The 13,262-nt window shown below is 39.6% G+C and overlaps 1 protein-coding gene across 3 annotated transcripts in view; it reads right to left on the minus strand.

Moving 5' to 3' along the window:
• ndst3 (N-deacetylase/N-sulfotransferase (heparan glucosaminyl) 3) overlaps window positions 1-13,262 on the minus strand; it is a 49,428-nt gene that overhangs the window by 19,754 nt on the left and 16,412 nt on the right. For all 3 annotated transcript variants that reach the window (XM_063476234.1, XM_063476236.1, XM_063476235.1), the window contains one exon: window positions 6,809-6,937. In XM_063476234.1, the coding sequence (XP_063332304.1) occupies window positions 6,809-6,937 (129 nt within the window). The remainder of the gene's footprint in view (window positions 1-6,808; window positions 6,938-13,262) is intronic.

Here is a 13,262-nt window from a genome sequence, read left to right on the forward strand (position 1 = left end):
AGCTGAAGTTTATAAACTCATGCAGAGAAAGCGACACAGACTCAAATTCTGCAGATTTAACTCTGCCTCGCTTTGTCTACGTTGCTGGTTTTGTGAAAATTACTTTTTCTGCAGCTCTGAAATGTTGTCTTATTGGAAGAATGTCACAGTTTTGTTCACCGCCATTCCTCAACATTAACGTTATGCCAGCTGGCAGCATTTCTTGTTTTGTTCATTCATTTATTTGCGTACTGGGTGAGTAGCGTTCGTTTGAGATGTGGAAAAAAATGTGTTTCTGAGCCATCGCTTGTTAGGACGATTATAGAAAATATAGTGAATCGACATCTATGCTTTCTTTCATTTATTCAACAACAATTTCTCTATTCTTTGGAGTATATTGATATATCAAAAAACTACATATACTTTCAACAATAGGATATAATCCCTTATTATTTAAATATCCCTTATTATTTAAATAATAATAATAAATATCCCTTATTATTTAAATAATAAGGGATTATGGGAGTTTACACTTTACTCATGTTAATTTTGTGATCTGTCATGCGTCACACGAAGTCTTTGTCTCTCAAACACACTTTCTTAAGGAATTTTTCAAGACGTTCACATTGCACACTCAGTATCATATTCACTTAGTAAGTTTGTCTGGAAAACGTCTCTGATCTCATCATGATACCTTAATTATTTATCATAATGTACAATTTTAACAATGTCACTTTTAAAAATACATTTATCCTATTTCCTCTTTCTTAATTTTACTTGATTTCATTGTTCAAAGTCAGCACTTAATATAATTTTTGATACCATGGAGGAAAAAAATGACAAAATTAACATCCATGCTTTTAAAAAAATTAAGATTACACATTTTTTTGTCTGGTGACTTGGATTTTGCCACTGATCAAAGAAAGTCGGTCAACTTGATTGCCACAGATTTTGCTAGGTTACTAGAAGACTTTTATCTTTATCTGGAGTTTTAGGAAGAAAATAACACTTTTTACCTGTTAACACCCAACAATTAAGCAGAACTGATAACACTTGCTGCCACTTTAATGTTATCATTTTATTAATAGCCATAGCCGCTAGCCTAATGGTAACTTCAAATTCAGATTGCTAAATGCTGAATGGCTAATGTGTGGGCCAGCCAGGTTAACATTCATGATCACAGTTCATACTTAAAGGCTGTTGACATGGAAGCTTCACCAACCTCATGAATTCTGCACAAAGACAGGAGTGCCAGTCTTAAAATGTTTCACTGTGTTTGTTGTGCTACTGTTGTAGCTGTGTGTCAACTATCCTGCATAGTACTAAAAAAACCCCACACACACTAAATAAAAGTTTGGTATCAAAAGGCAACGTCAGAACACAGCAACGGTGTTCGCAGAGAAAGTACAGCAATAAACACATTTGTAAAAGATCAGTGGTCGCTAATTAAAAATGTCACAGTTTTATCTAACAGTTAACTTCATATTAAGTTTAGTAAACAGAAAATAATAAGATCAGTACCTCTTTTGTGAACAGAAGCTTCTCAAACAGCAGAAACTTTCCAGCGTAGAAGTGCCTTGAAAAACTGTGTAAAACTTCACCTAAGTTCTCCATAGGTCTACTGATGATTTATGCAGCCTTAATTGCTTCTGTTTACTCATGCTCTCCCAGACCTGCTCCATGATTTTGAATATATATGCATATATGTGTGTGTGTCTGTGTGTTATTCTCCCCTCAACCATTTCCAAACCAGCATCACCAATCTCTGGTGCTTTTATTCTCCTAAATGTGTAGCTGTAGTAGCCTGTTTCCCATTACAGACCACTTAGTTCCACATACATTCCTCCCTGATTGAACTGTTATTGCTACTAAACAGAAGCCTAAATCCCTCCCCCCAGTTCTTCCTCCTTCTTCGCCATCATCCTCTCTCTTCTTATTGCTCTCGCAGTGGCTCTCTCTATTCCCGTCTCACAGGCCATCTCACTGTCTCTGCCTCATCAGTGGATAATTGAAAGCTGAACATCAATACAGCAAATGATTTCAATTCAATTTATTCTGCCCGCTCGAGTCAACATCTACTGGCCCCGTCCATACTGGCATCTTTCACAGGTTTATTCTCACTTTGTAATTTCTCTCCCTGTTTGGACTGTGGCTCATTTTGTGTGAGCATGTGTGTGTTTGAGGGGCCTTGATGTGTTGACGAGCTGCCAAAGCCTTCAGTTGCAATCAGCAGGAAAAAGGGAAGGTGGAAAGGAGTGGAAATGAGACAAAAAGGAAAAAGAGTGGAAAGATTCACATGTGTGAGCACAGTCAACATGCAAATGTTGAAAATTAGAAAAAGAGAAAAAAAACAAAAAGATAAGATGAAGAGAGAAGGGAGGCCTCGAGACAGCCTGACAGGAGAAGAAGGGAGAAGCATGTGAGGGTGAGAAGTGGGTAAAACAGAGGGCTAGGAGGGAGGGAGATTGTGCTGATATTTGGTGTTTGGCTAATAAGCTTAGTGGCAGAGCTAAGCGCTAAATGTCAGCCCTGATATATGTCTATAGCTCTGCTTATGCCAGCTCAACACACATTTATACAAGAAAGAAAGACACACACACACACGTACTGCAGTAAGATGCCTTGGATGCACAAACATTGCATCGGTGTGTGTTTGTGTGTGTGTGTGTGTGTGTGTGTGTGTGTGTGTGTGTGTGTGTGTGTGTGTGTGTGTGTGTGTGTGTGTGTGTGTGTGTGTGTGAGAGAGAGAGACCCTATATGTGCATCACTTCCTCCCTGTATGTGTCTGGATTCTCAAGTGACACAAGATGCCGTGACCTGAAAATTAAATCTCAATCTGTCTGCCACCTTCTCACCCTGCTCCCTCTTTTCTCTCTCTCTCATCTTTCTCGACATCTCTCTGGCCATTTATTGGGGAATGAATTGTGGCCTATTGGCTGTTTGCAGAGTCCAATCAATTGAGTGTACTGTTTACTGTATGTGAGAGTTGAGCTCAGTAAACGTTAATGCAGACTGGATTGACGCAAAAGTATCCAGACCCTACAAACACACATGCACACACATGCGTGCTTTTGATTGTTGCCAGGAGTGAACGGCTACAAAAGGTCAGTTAAAGTCACTGCACAGAAAGTGTCAATGTTACCAATGTGCAGATCATCGAACAATAGGAAACCCTCGGGGACTAAAGCAGCAAGCTAGAGAACGCTATTGATTACATGGGCAAAGTGCACACACTAATTACGTTTTTACGTCTGCAAAATGGAAACATAGCAGTGAGAAAGCGAAAATGATTCATCAGTCTGTATGTGTATGGATTGTGTGTGTGCAGATGTATTCATGGCAGATAGCTCCCACTTAGAGCTAAAATTGCTTTTTTTTTCTTGATATAACAAGAGGAGAGTTTCATCTCCCTTTTTAAACTGATTAAGAGAGTGAAAGAGAGGACAAAAGATAGTGGAAATAGAGGGGGGGTTGGGAGGGTGTAATTAGCTTGTGTGTGTGTGTGTGTGTTTCTGGCTCTCAATAAGAACTTCAAATTCTTGTATAGATCCTGTGTGCATGTGTATGTGTGTGTGTATGTGTGTGTGTGTGTGTGTGTGTGTGTGTGTGTACGGGTTCGTACTATCCTGGTGGGGACCAAAATCTGACTTTTACTATCCTGGTGGGGACTTTCTGCACCGTGGGGACCAAAATCCAGGTCCCCTTGGGGTTGAAAGCAATTTTCACACTCAAAATGCGGTTTTACTGTCAGGGTTACAATTAGGTTATGGTTAGGTTTAGGGTAAGGGTTAGGGTTAGGCATTCATTTTTAATGGTTAGGGTTAGGGTAAGGGGCTAGGGAAAGCATTATGTCAATGGGATGTCCCCACGAGGATAGCAAACCAGACTGTGTGTGTGTGTGTGTGTGTAGGTGTGTGTGTGTACAAGAGAGGGACAAAGAGGACAAAGTGTTTTCGGATTATGCTGAGTTCACATTATTTATTTTACTTCAATGTGTCCCTGAATATGCTGGAGGTTGGTTTATTTGTGTTATATATTCGTTAAGAATTAATGCTACACAATTGTATTAATGTATACTGCTATTACAGCATGACATTAATACATTTTTAATGAGGATTGTCAGAATTTACATGACAAAAATTAGGGCCTAAATCTGGAGCATGTCAGTTTGACCACGTGCTCGGCCTTACTGCATCAAACAGCGCTGCACTCCTGTGTTTACTAGGGAATTGTGTAAGTAGTCCAGTATTTTCATAGTAATTTTCTACTGTTAGTGAGCACCCAAAGTGTTTTTTACTACATTCACAGACATGAAGACTTGAGGAAGCGAACCTCCAATCTTCCAACCCACTCACTCCTGTGCCACAATAATAGAAAGGAGTTGCATGTTGGAGTCGTCAAAATGTTCCATCAAAGTTTGTGGAGGCAATTAAAAAAATATGATTAAATCCGTGATGTTTTTCATTTTCAGGTGGCACTTTCTCAGTAGAGTTACTTTCAGCTGCTCCCTTGTCACAAGGCGTGACCACTGCTGGTAGCGCCACATGTTTTGATTTGGTAGAGGATGCCCATCAGGAAGCAAATCAGGAAGCGAATTGCTCCTCTGGCAAGAATCAAGCCAGCAACCTTTCACTTGTCAAGCAAATATGTAAACCGTTACACAGCGGAGCAAGGCTGTCATAGCTAACTGAATCAAAACTAAAAACTTACACTAGATGTGAAAAAATACTTTTGATCAACTAAAATAAAAATAGAAATTGGAGAAATTGAAACATTTTTGTGAACTTGGAAGACTATCTAAAATTTTAAAAAAAGGATCTGTCATTTGTTAAGTATTTGTTAGTTTGGTAAAACTTTATCACAACTTGCCTGATGAGGCTTTGATGGACGAGATTATTGAGACTCGTGATGTCGATGAAGCCTGTGAGTCAACTGCTTTTTAATGTTTTGTGTTTACATTGTAATACCTGCACTGATTGTTCTAAATCTTGCCTCTGACATATGCCCTCCATTCAATAATAATTAAAAAGAGCAAAACTAACACTGAAACTAATAAAAACAAGCACCAGGTACTTTCTTGGCATCATCATAGATTCCCAAGCAGTTCAATTTCACATATATCAGGGAAAAGTCGAATTTATAAGCTGGAGCCAGCTCATATATCACTCAGCTGATGTTGGCTTATCACAGACATACTGGCGCCACTGTTTGCATTATCCAGTATTTACCGCTATCCTTTTCTTTTGACAGAAAGCAATGCAATAAAAGATGCTCGGGGTGATGTCAACACATAGTTTGTCCAGTACAGCAGTCCCAACTCTATAGTCTGCAGTATTTACAGCAGTATGTCCGCACCACGTAGAACAGTAGCATCACAACTGGGCATGACAGAAAAAATAGAGCCAAATTGAGGTGTGGATGCAGGTGAGGAGCTAAGTGATGTGTTCACAGAACAGAAAATATTTATCAGCATCAGACCAAAAAGTCCTGAATCAATTGGGCTCCAATTTAAGCCATGGCATGAATTAGACAGGCTCTTGCTAAATAGCACGTAATTAACATGACTGATGTGACATGTTCAAAGTGGCCATACTTTTAGAGCCACAGGTGACCCTTTCTGCTGCTACACTTTCCCTGCTAACTCAGTGTATTAATACAATCTGTCTCACTCATCGTAACAATACATAACAAGCAGCGCCCCTAATCACGATGCTGGTTAGACAGAAAAAAGGCAAATTATGCTCCCTCTAGTATTTGTTCCGTGCCAACCACCTAGTTTTGTCTATTATTAGAAAGCTATTGTTGCTGCAAGGGGAAATGTAAAACACTTCATGTTTGCTGGAGACTTACCTGATTCAAAGCAATTATAAAAATTATGTAGAACTCAATACATACTGATTCCTATTAAGTGTCATTTGAGAGCAGAGCAGCAATTATTGCAATGGAAACGTCGTGCATTATTTCCTTTTAAAACACTTCAGACTTTGTGCTTAAAAGAAGAAAATGGGAAGTACTGAGGAAAAACAGAGAAAATGAGACGAAAGAAGAAAAGAAAAGAAGAAAGAAAGCCTGAGCAAGAAAAAAGAAAGACAGACGGAGACAAAGCGGTGCAGAGACAGAAAAAAAAGAGGCAGATTGGGTTGTTGTACGGAGCCGCACTTGACTCTCTGATGTTCGGTGAGTTCTGACAGCTCCTCTAGTTCAGCGCTCCCCTACCTGACACTTCAGTAGAGCCTACTGCTGGTCTATGAGCGTCGCTGTGTGCGTCTGTGCACGTGCACGCTCGTGTGGCTTGAGACACAGGCGGAGAGAGAAAGAGATTGTTTGGGGACAATTCATGTGAATTTCTCTTGTGTGGGTGCGTGCACTCGTGAGGATGTGCACATGTATGAGTATCTTAACTGCCACCAAAACCTAATTCTGTTCCTTAATTCAAAGCAAAATCGAGTTGAGCTGACATACACAGCAGGGGTAAGCGAGAGGGGGAGGATGCGTGCGCGAGTGTGCGTGCATGCACGCTCGTGTGTGTGTGTGTGTGTGAGACAGCAACCCCCCTGTGGTGAGACCTAATTTAAAGTGGGGAGATGAACACAGCTCCACAGTGAGAAGCAGCCCCTGACAGGAACAGAGACAGACAGACACACACAGCAAAAATAAAACAGAATGAACCAGACAGAGAGAAAGCTACCTTTAGAGCGAGAGCAGGAAGCCCTGTTGGTTCTATAAGATGAAAAAAAAAAAACCTAACTAAAGTGCTGTCTTTCCCTCCCTATATCCATTTGCATGAGAAGTTGTGTGTTTGATTGTGGGCGTGCTTTCTCTGACTCACTGGGTTGAGCAGCACGGTGAGAAACAGCTCTCCCCCACGGATGCTTTTGTCCAGTTCTTTTGGTCCTCCGGGGTATTCCTTATAGTAGATGGTGTGAGTAAACAAGCCACACGTTTGGCGAGGCAGCACCTACATACAAAAACACAGACACAGACATATGATATATTTTCATTTTATATGAAAAGTGCGAATAAATAAGACAAATATCCATATCCAGCACTCATTTATGGCAAAAATAATAATAATGGCATTGGGACATCTCTAGCCTTGCTAGACTCCTGGGCTGTGACCAAAATTATTCACTCGTTCAGCATTCCCAGCTCCTTTTCCAGTAGTTTTTATGTTGAGAACTGGATGTATGTGTAAGTCAGTTTAGTGGCAAAATAAAGAAACTCTGACACTACTTGGGTCATTCTGTTAAATATATAACTAACGCTGCACAATGAAAACATGGCACAACAATGCTGGTCAAAAAAAAAAAAATGCATTTTTGTGGTAAATACATATTTTCGGAGGGTTTTTGCCCAAATCAATGTATAGAAAACTTCCAGGTTTGCATGCAAATCTTGGGTGGAGATGTTGTGTGAACCTTTTCTCAATGAAGTTTTGGATACCTTTAGTGCAGCATGTAGGCTATATTGATGTTAAAAAAACTACAAAATGTTGAATTCACTCTGTAAGTCCACTATAATAATGACTAATGGGTGAATTTGGGCTAACAGTTTTCACAGAGCATCAGAAAAAAGTGACAGCAAAATAGTTCTGATTTTTTGTAGAGGCTAATGTAGCCTTGAGCCTCTGGCTTCAAGCACAGATGAGGAGCAAGCTACAGACATCTGGTGACCTGGTTTTCATTTTCAGACTTGTAATCTTCATATGACATCACTTTAAGCAGTTTATCCAATTTCAAACCGTAAAGCACTTTATATATATATATTTTTTTAATATGGTGTGATCTCAATATTCCTGTGATCACACCTTGTTAAAGTGAGGGAATTCCCATTTAAGAGGCATATGAAACCAACGTGATGCAATGATTTGAAATCAAAAAGCTACAACAGCTGGTCCTATAAGAGCTTCTTTTTTAAAGTACCGATCACTCATCCGTTTCAAATTCAACATACAAACAAACCAGGTACAAAGATGGCGTAAAATAACAGCAATGACTTGGATGACAGATGTAAAGATTAAATGATAATAAGATTAAATGTACAGCTGTGTGCCTGTGTGGCGTTATCCAAACAGAAAATGCAGACATCTGAGCAGGTCATTCTGATGTGTCACACAGCATATGGCATTGTTAACTGCGTACATCTCCAGATGGCTCAAGTCACAGTCTTGTGCAGTTCGGCAGACCTTATTCACAACTAGCGCTTTGACTTGCCGTAGGATTAAAAGGAAAGGCGTAATTACTAATGGTTTTATTCAATTCAGGTGTTCCACTTCCAGGCCCTTTGGTATTGTCCGCACTGGCTAACTGAAACGTAGTCATAATAGAGCCATTATTAAAGGTTTTTAGCTCTACCTTTACTTTCCTTGTAATGACAAGTAAGCATGCCGACTGTGAAAAAGGTTTATCAGAGCCCAATTAATGGTGTCAAAAGACACACCATCCCCTGCATCAAGTGCGCTTGAGCTGTGTGTCCTAAAGTGCTATCCAGCCGAGATGTCTTCACCAAAGCAACAGAGACCTTGTTTTCATGCAGGTGTGCAGCACAAGGCACTGGTGATTAGTTAAATCTTCCTCAGGCACTGTTCAATTTTTTTCACTTCACCTGCACCTGTTTGGTATTTTGGTAACTTGCTGTTTACTGAAGCAGGAGGAGATGATAACAGATTACTTTTAATCCCACCTCAAGCAGGTGCACTGTGCACCTTTGGCCATAAAAATACATAATAAAAACACCCCACCCCCACACCCTGTGTGAACTGTGTAGCTAGGAACCTAGATACAAAAACTGGTCCAAAACGTCAGAAAACTGAACTGAGTAAAGACTTTTTTTTCACCCCCAAAAGAAGTACTGGAAGTTAGACTGTTCATGCAAACAAACATTATTTCTGTTAATTTAAATGATTTGCCTGCAGAGATATGGAACAATGGGGAAAAAATGAGAGGTTGCCAGATTGAGGGTTTTAATGGTTGATAAACTAAATGTCTTTTAATTAGTCCATTAAATGATTAAATGAAGAGAAGAGGAGAGGAGAGAAGAGAAGACAAGAGAAGAGAAGAGAAGAGAAGAGAAGACAAGAGAAGAGAAGAGAAGAGAAGAGAAGAAAAAGGGTCTTTCAAAATAAGTGCATTAACTTCTTGTGAAGCACTTCTCTGTGTGAAATAGAGAGTAAAAGGCTGGAAGCACAGATATTGGTTTATCTATAAAACACTGCAGAGTCAAAAAGAGAAAGAGGGAGAGAGAGAAAGAGAGATGGAACCAGAGAGAGTGAGAGAGAAGGCCACCAGAGCCACAGACACTCAGCACTATTTCACCAAACCAATTATCCACAGAGCTATAGCTCAAACTGATATAGTACATTTTAAAAAGAAATACACACACACACACAAGTATGCATGTTTGCACAACTGCACGTGCATGCATTCACACAAACACGCAGACACACACATGCAGCACAGCCCCATATCTCAGTGTGATTTGTTCTGATACTGTGGGTCCAGTGGGTGGCTCTCAATCTGCTGACAGAGACACACGCGCACGCCAATTTTACAGCCTTAAGACAACTTCCTGTCCTCCTCGGAACAAACAAAGATGGAGCGAGCAGCAGAGGAGAAAGAGATTAATCGACAGAAATTGCGGGAAAAATTGGAAGTGAAAAATGTGAAAGGTAAAGACAACGGGAAGGATGTGAGTGATGTCCCAGAATAGCAAGACAATAGGTCGGGAAGCGAGATGAAGCATCAGAATCTTAAAGTTCATCAGCTAATTTATGGTGAGCTCATTCGAAACTTCATTTTTAACTCGCGTGGAGGTGCACATTTATACACACATGAACCACCACACAAGCGGCCTCTCAGAAAAACTGTTCTGCCTCCGTGAGCTATGCTCTGATTTTGTTTTTTTTCTGGCCTCCCTTTGCTATTTAGTCAGTGTAGCGTGCAATGTCTTGGAGCGAGAGATGGGCCTTTTCAACACACTGGTTACACTTTAAACACGGTTTTTAAATGCAGTTTGATGTCACCACAGTAATGTCGCCTAAGTAGCTGTCGTGTAGCTTTCAGTCACATCACTTGATCTTAATAAAGATCTTGATGAAGCTCGTATGAGTGGCGTGGCGGGGCAGCGGTTTGAGCCCAGGCTGGAGCCTTTCTGTGAGGAGCTTTTGATGTTCCTCCAGCACAGTAGGTTACCTCCGGGTACTCCAGCATCCTCCCACACTCCCAAAGACATGCATGATAGGCAAACTGGCTGATTGCATGGACGTGAGGTATGGCCATGGAAGTGCTTTAAATGCACAGAATAGTCTTCTATGGATAAAAGACTTGTAGTCTGCAGTGCTTTGAGTGGGGTGTAGGGCTAGAAAAGCGCTATGTAAATGCAGGTACTTTACATTATGAAAAAAGCTTCAGAACAGCTAATAAATTCACCTCGAGGTGAGATTAATTTTTTAAACTGTGTTTTTCCAAAAACCAAAAGCTGGGCAAGTTCATGAAAATGAACATTTTAAGACATCCAATAATACTACTTCCTTTAAAGACAGTGTTAATGAGGTTAAATTGAGCTTTTTTTTTATATTATACGATTAATGTGCATTGTTTTGAAGGCTTCTATAGGAGTGATTTAGTCGCAGCATGTTTGGGTTACCTCGTAGATCACCAGTGGCAGATTATTCTGATTCACAGACCTGCGGTTTAGTGTAGGATGCCAGAGGCAATGTCACCACATGTTTTTTTTAAATACCATTTCCTCCAACATGTAAATGCAGAGTCTGTACTTAGCAGTGACGGGTGAGTCCATCGGTCCGCGGTCTGATTTTGTGGAAGCAACACGATCAGGAAATCAGTCCCTTCATTTCCTGCCTGAGCTCAGCTGAATATATCTAATTTGCATATGTCCTTGCCCACTGTCAATGTGGATGAATATTTCCAACTGAGAAAACACAAAACAAGTTTATTTCACTATTCAAAAGTGTGTCATTACAGCCTTCACTTAGGTTTGAAAGACAAAAGGAACAAGTGTTTCAAAGGCAACGCTTGGACAGCGATATCACTCCTGTCAGCTGTAAGCACGGAAATCTCTTTGTTTTTGTTTTTGAGCATCTGAAATTGTTTCAGTTTTTCTGTCAGCAGCTTTTCAAGTTCTTCTGACATAAAACACAAACAATTTTATTTGTGGCTTTTCTTCTTTTCCATCTTTCTTTGTGATGTGTCATTTTGTAAAATTGTTTAACAGGTATGCATCCGCTTTTTTTCCCTCATGTTTTGCTTTTCTCTTTATTGAATTCATTGATTCATAAGTTTTCATAAATCCTTACTATTGATCACGCACAATAACTTATTATAGCCTGTCAAAAAGTGAGCGTGCCATTGTAATGAGAGGAAGTAGGATTACGTCGATGTCTTTTATGATGCTGTCATGAGAAAATAAAAGTAGACTTCAGGGACTGATTAGAAAATTGACATAGCTGTCTGTTCAAATTGTTTGTTCGAGACCCTTATATGACAGAACAACACGGACTGGTAATTTTGGTGTCAGATGTGATTGGTTCTATTGTCAATAGGGGAACTGTTGTGCACACTGACAAAGAGCCTGACTGACAAGTGAATGAAGAAAAGAGGGGGAGGCAGGGGGAGGGATGAAGGCAATTTGCTTAGGTGAAATGGGTGACAAAAGTTTTATTCTATTGTCGTCTCAAATGGCGACTGATGAATTATTTATTGGAGCATAAAAGTGCTAAAAATGCTCTCATTACCAAACCTTTTTAGTCTGCGGTACATCCTGCACATATAGAAAATAAACCCAAAGAAAAGCCTAGCCCGTCGACTGCACTGGGAAGCCATTAAATGTTAAATTAACGTGAAGCTGAGCATGCGGTGAGACAAGGTCAAAGAATTCATATCACATACACCTCTGCGTACACAGAGAGGTTACACACCATGCACAGCATCATTGATTTTTTGTTTAGGGGGCCGCAAGAAACAATCATCACGCAATTTACTATTCAGCAAAGACTTATTTAAACACAGACGGGAGTCATGCGGGTTTTTTCAAAGCAGGATAAAAGAACAGAGCCACAAAGCAAAACATTCAAACAGATTTAAGCTTTTTTTTTATTCAGCTGCTCCACAAATTTAGAATCTGTTGTTTTAATTCCAGTCAGAGATCTAATATTTCTTTTTTTCTTTTTTTTATATGCAGGGAAGGACACTTGTTAATGTGCCTTGAGTGCTAGAGTCAATCCCACAGAATAACATCTTCAGAGAAGAGTCATCATTTTATCTGGCCAACCTGACTCACCAGCTTTTGTCAGAAAATGCTAGAGGTGGGCAGATCAATCCAAATATTGATAATACCGACACCAATACTGGTACTAGTATTGGATCTATGCTAGCACAATATGATCGATACTTTGTTTCTATAACTCAAACTGAATTGTGTTAAATTAATTACTTTTTGAAAGATGAAAACTATACCTCTAATGTGCTCTATAAAAAATATCTGAACCTTTTTGTGTTGACTGTCACATCTGTTTTATTTATAGCCTATTGCACGAACCATATTCCTTTAGAGACAGGCACATTTACATTTCAGGTCCCCAAAAAACACAGTTTAAAAAATACACGAAAAACTGAAGGATGTGTTTGATTTGTTTTGTTGTACTTTTGTTGAAAGTAAAAATCACAGTAATTTAGTGGTCATTAAAATATGCTCAGAATTTCTAAATTGATGATGATTCATCTCAAAAGTTATGACACACTGATCTCCTCAAGATAACTTGCCTTTATAAGTTAAAAGTATCGTTATTGGCCATCCTGGCCCTGTGTTTACTTGGTATCGGATCGATACCAAAATCGGCAGCGTCACACAGCACTAGAAAATGCACATCTATGCATTGTCTGCCAGGTCAAAGTGTTTTATTAAAAACATGTCTGCACACAGCACCAGCTCTGACTTCTATCAAAGAGGAACCCGCCACAACACAGAGCTGTGCAACAACAAGCTTAATGACTACTACTTCTAGCCTGAGAGAAGATGAAAATAGCAAGGAAAAAAAAAAGAAACAGCAGGGAAAATACAAAATAATGAAATAATCAGAAATATGTTTTCAGGAAAAAAAACATGCTTTGAAATGAGATATTCGACAGCCTGTTTTTTGGAGCGGGGGGTTTGGCATTTAGCTGCACACAAAACGAGACATGTTCAGCTATAAATATCCAACAGGTAGATGTGAAGAGCCTAATTGGTTTTCATGCATTTGCAGCAATATGTCAATTAATCAATGT

Source organism: Pelmatolapia mariae, linkage group LG6 (genome assembly GCF_036321145.2).
Source record: "Pelmatolapia mariae isolate MD_Pm_ZW linkage group LG6, Pm_UMD_F_2, whole genome shotgun sequence".
NCBI lineage: Eukaryota > Metazoa > Chordata > Actinopteri > Cichliformes > Cichlidae > Pelmatolapia > Pelmatolapia mariae.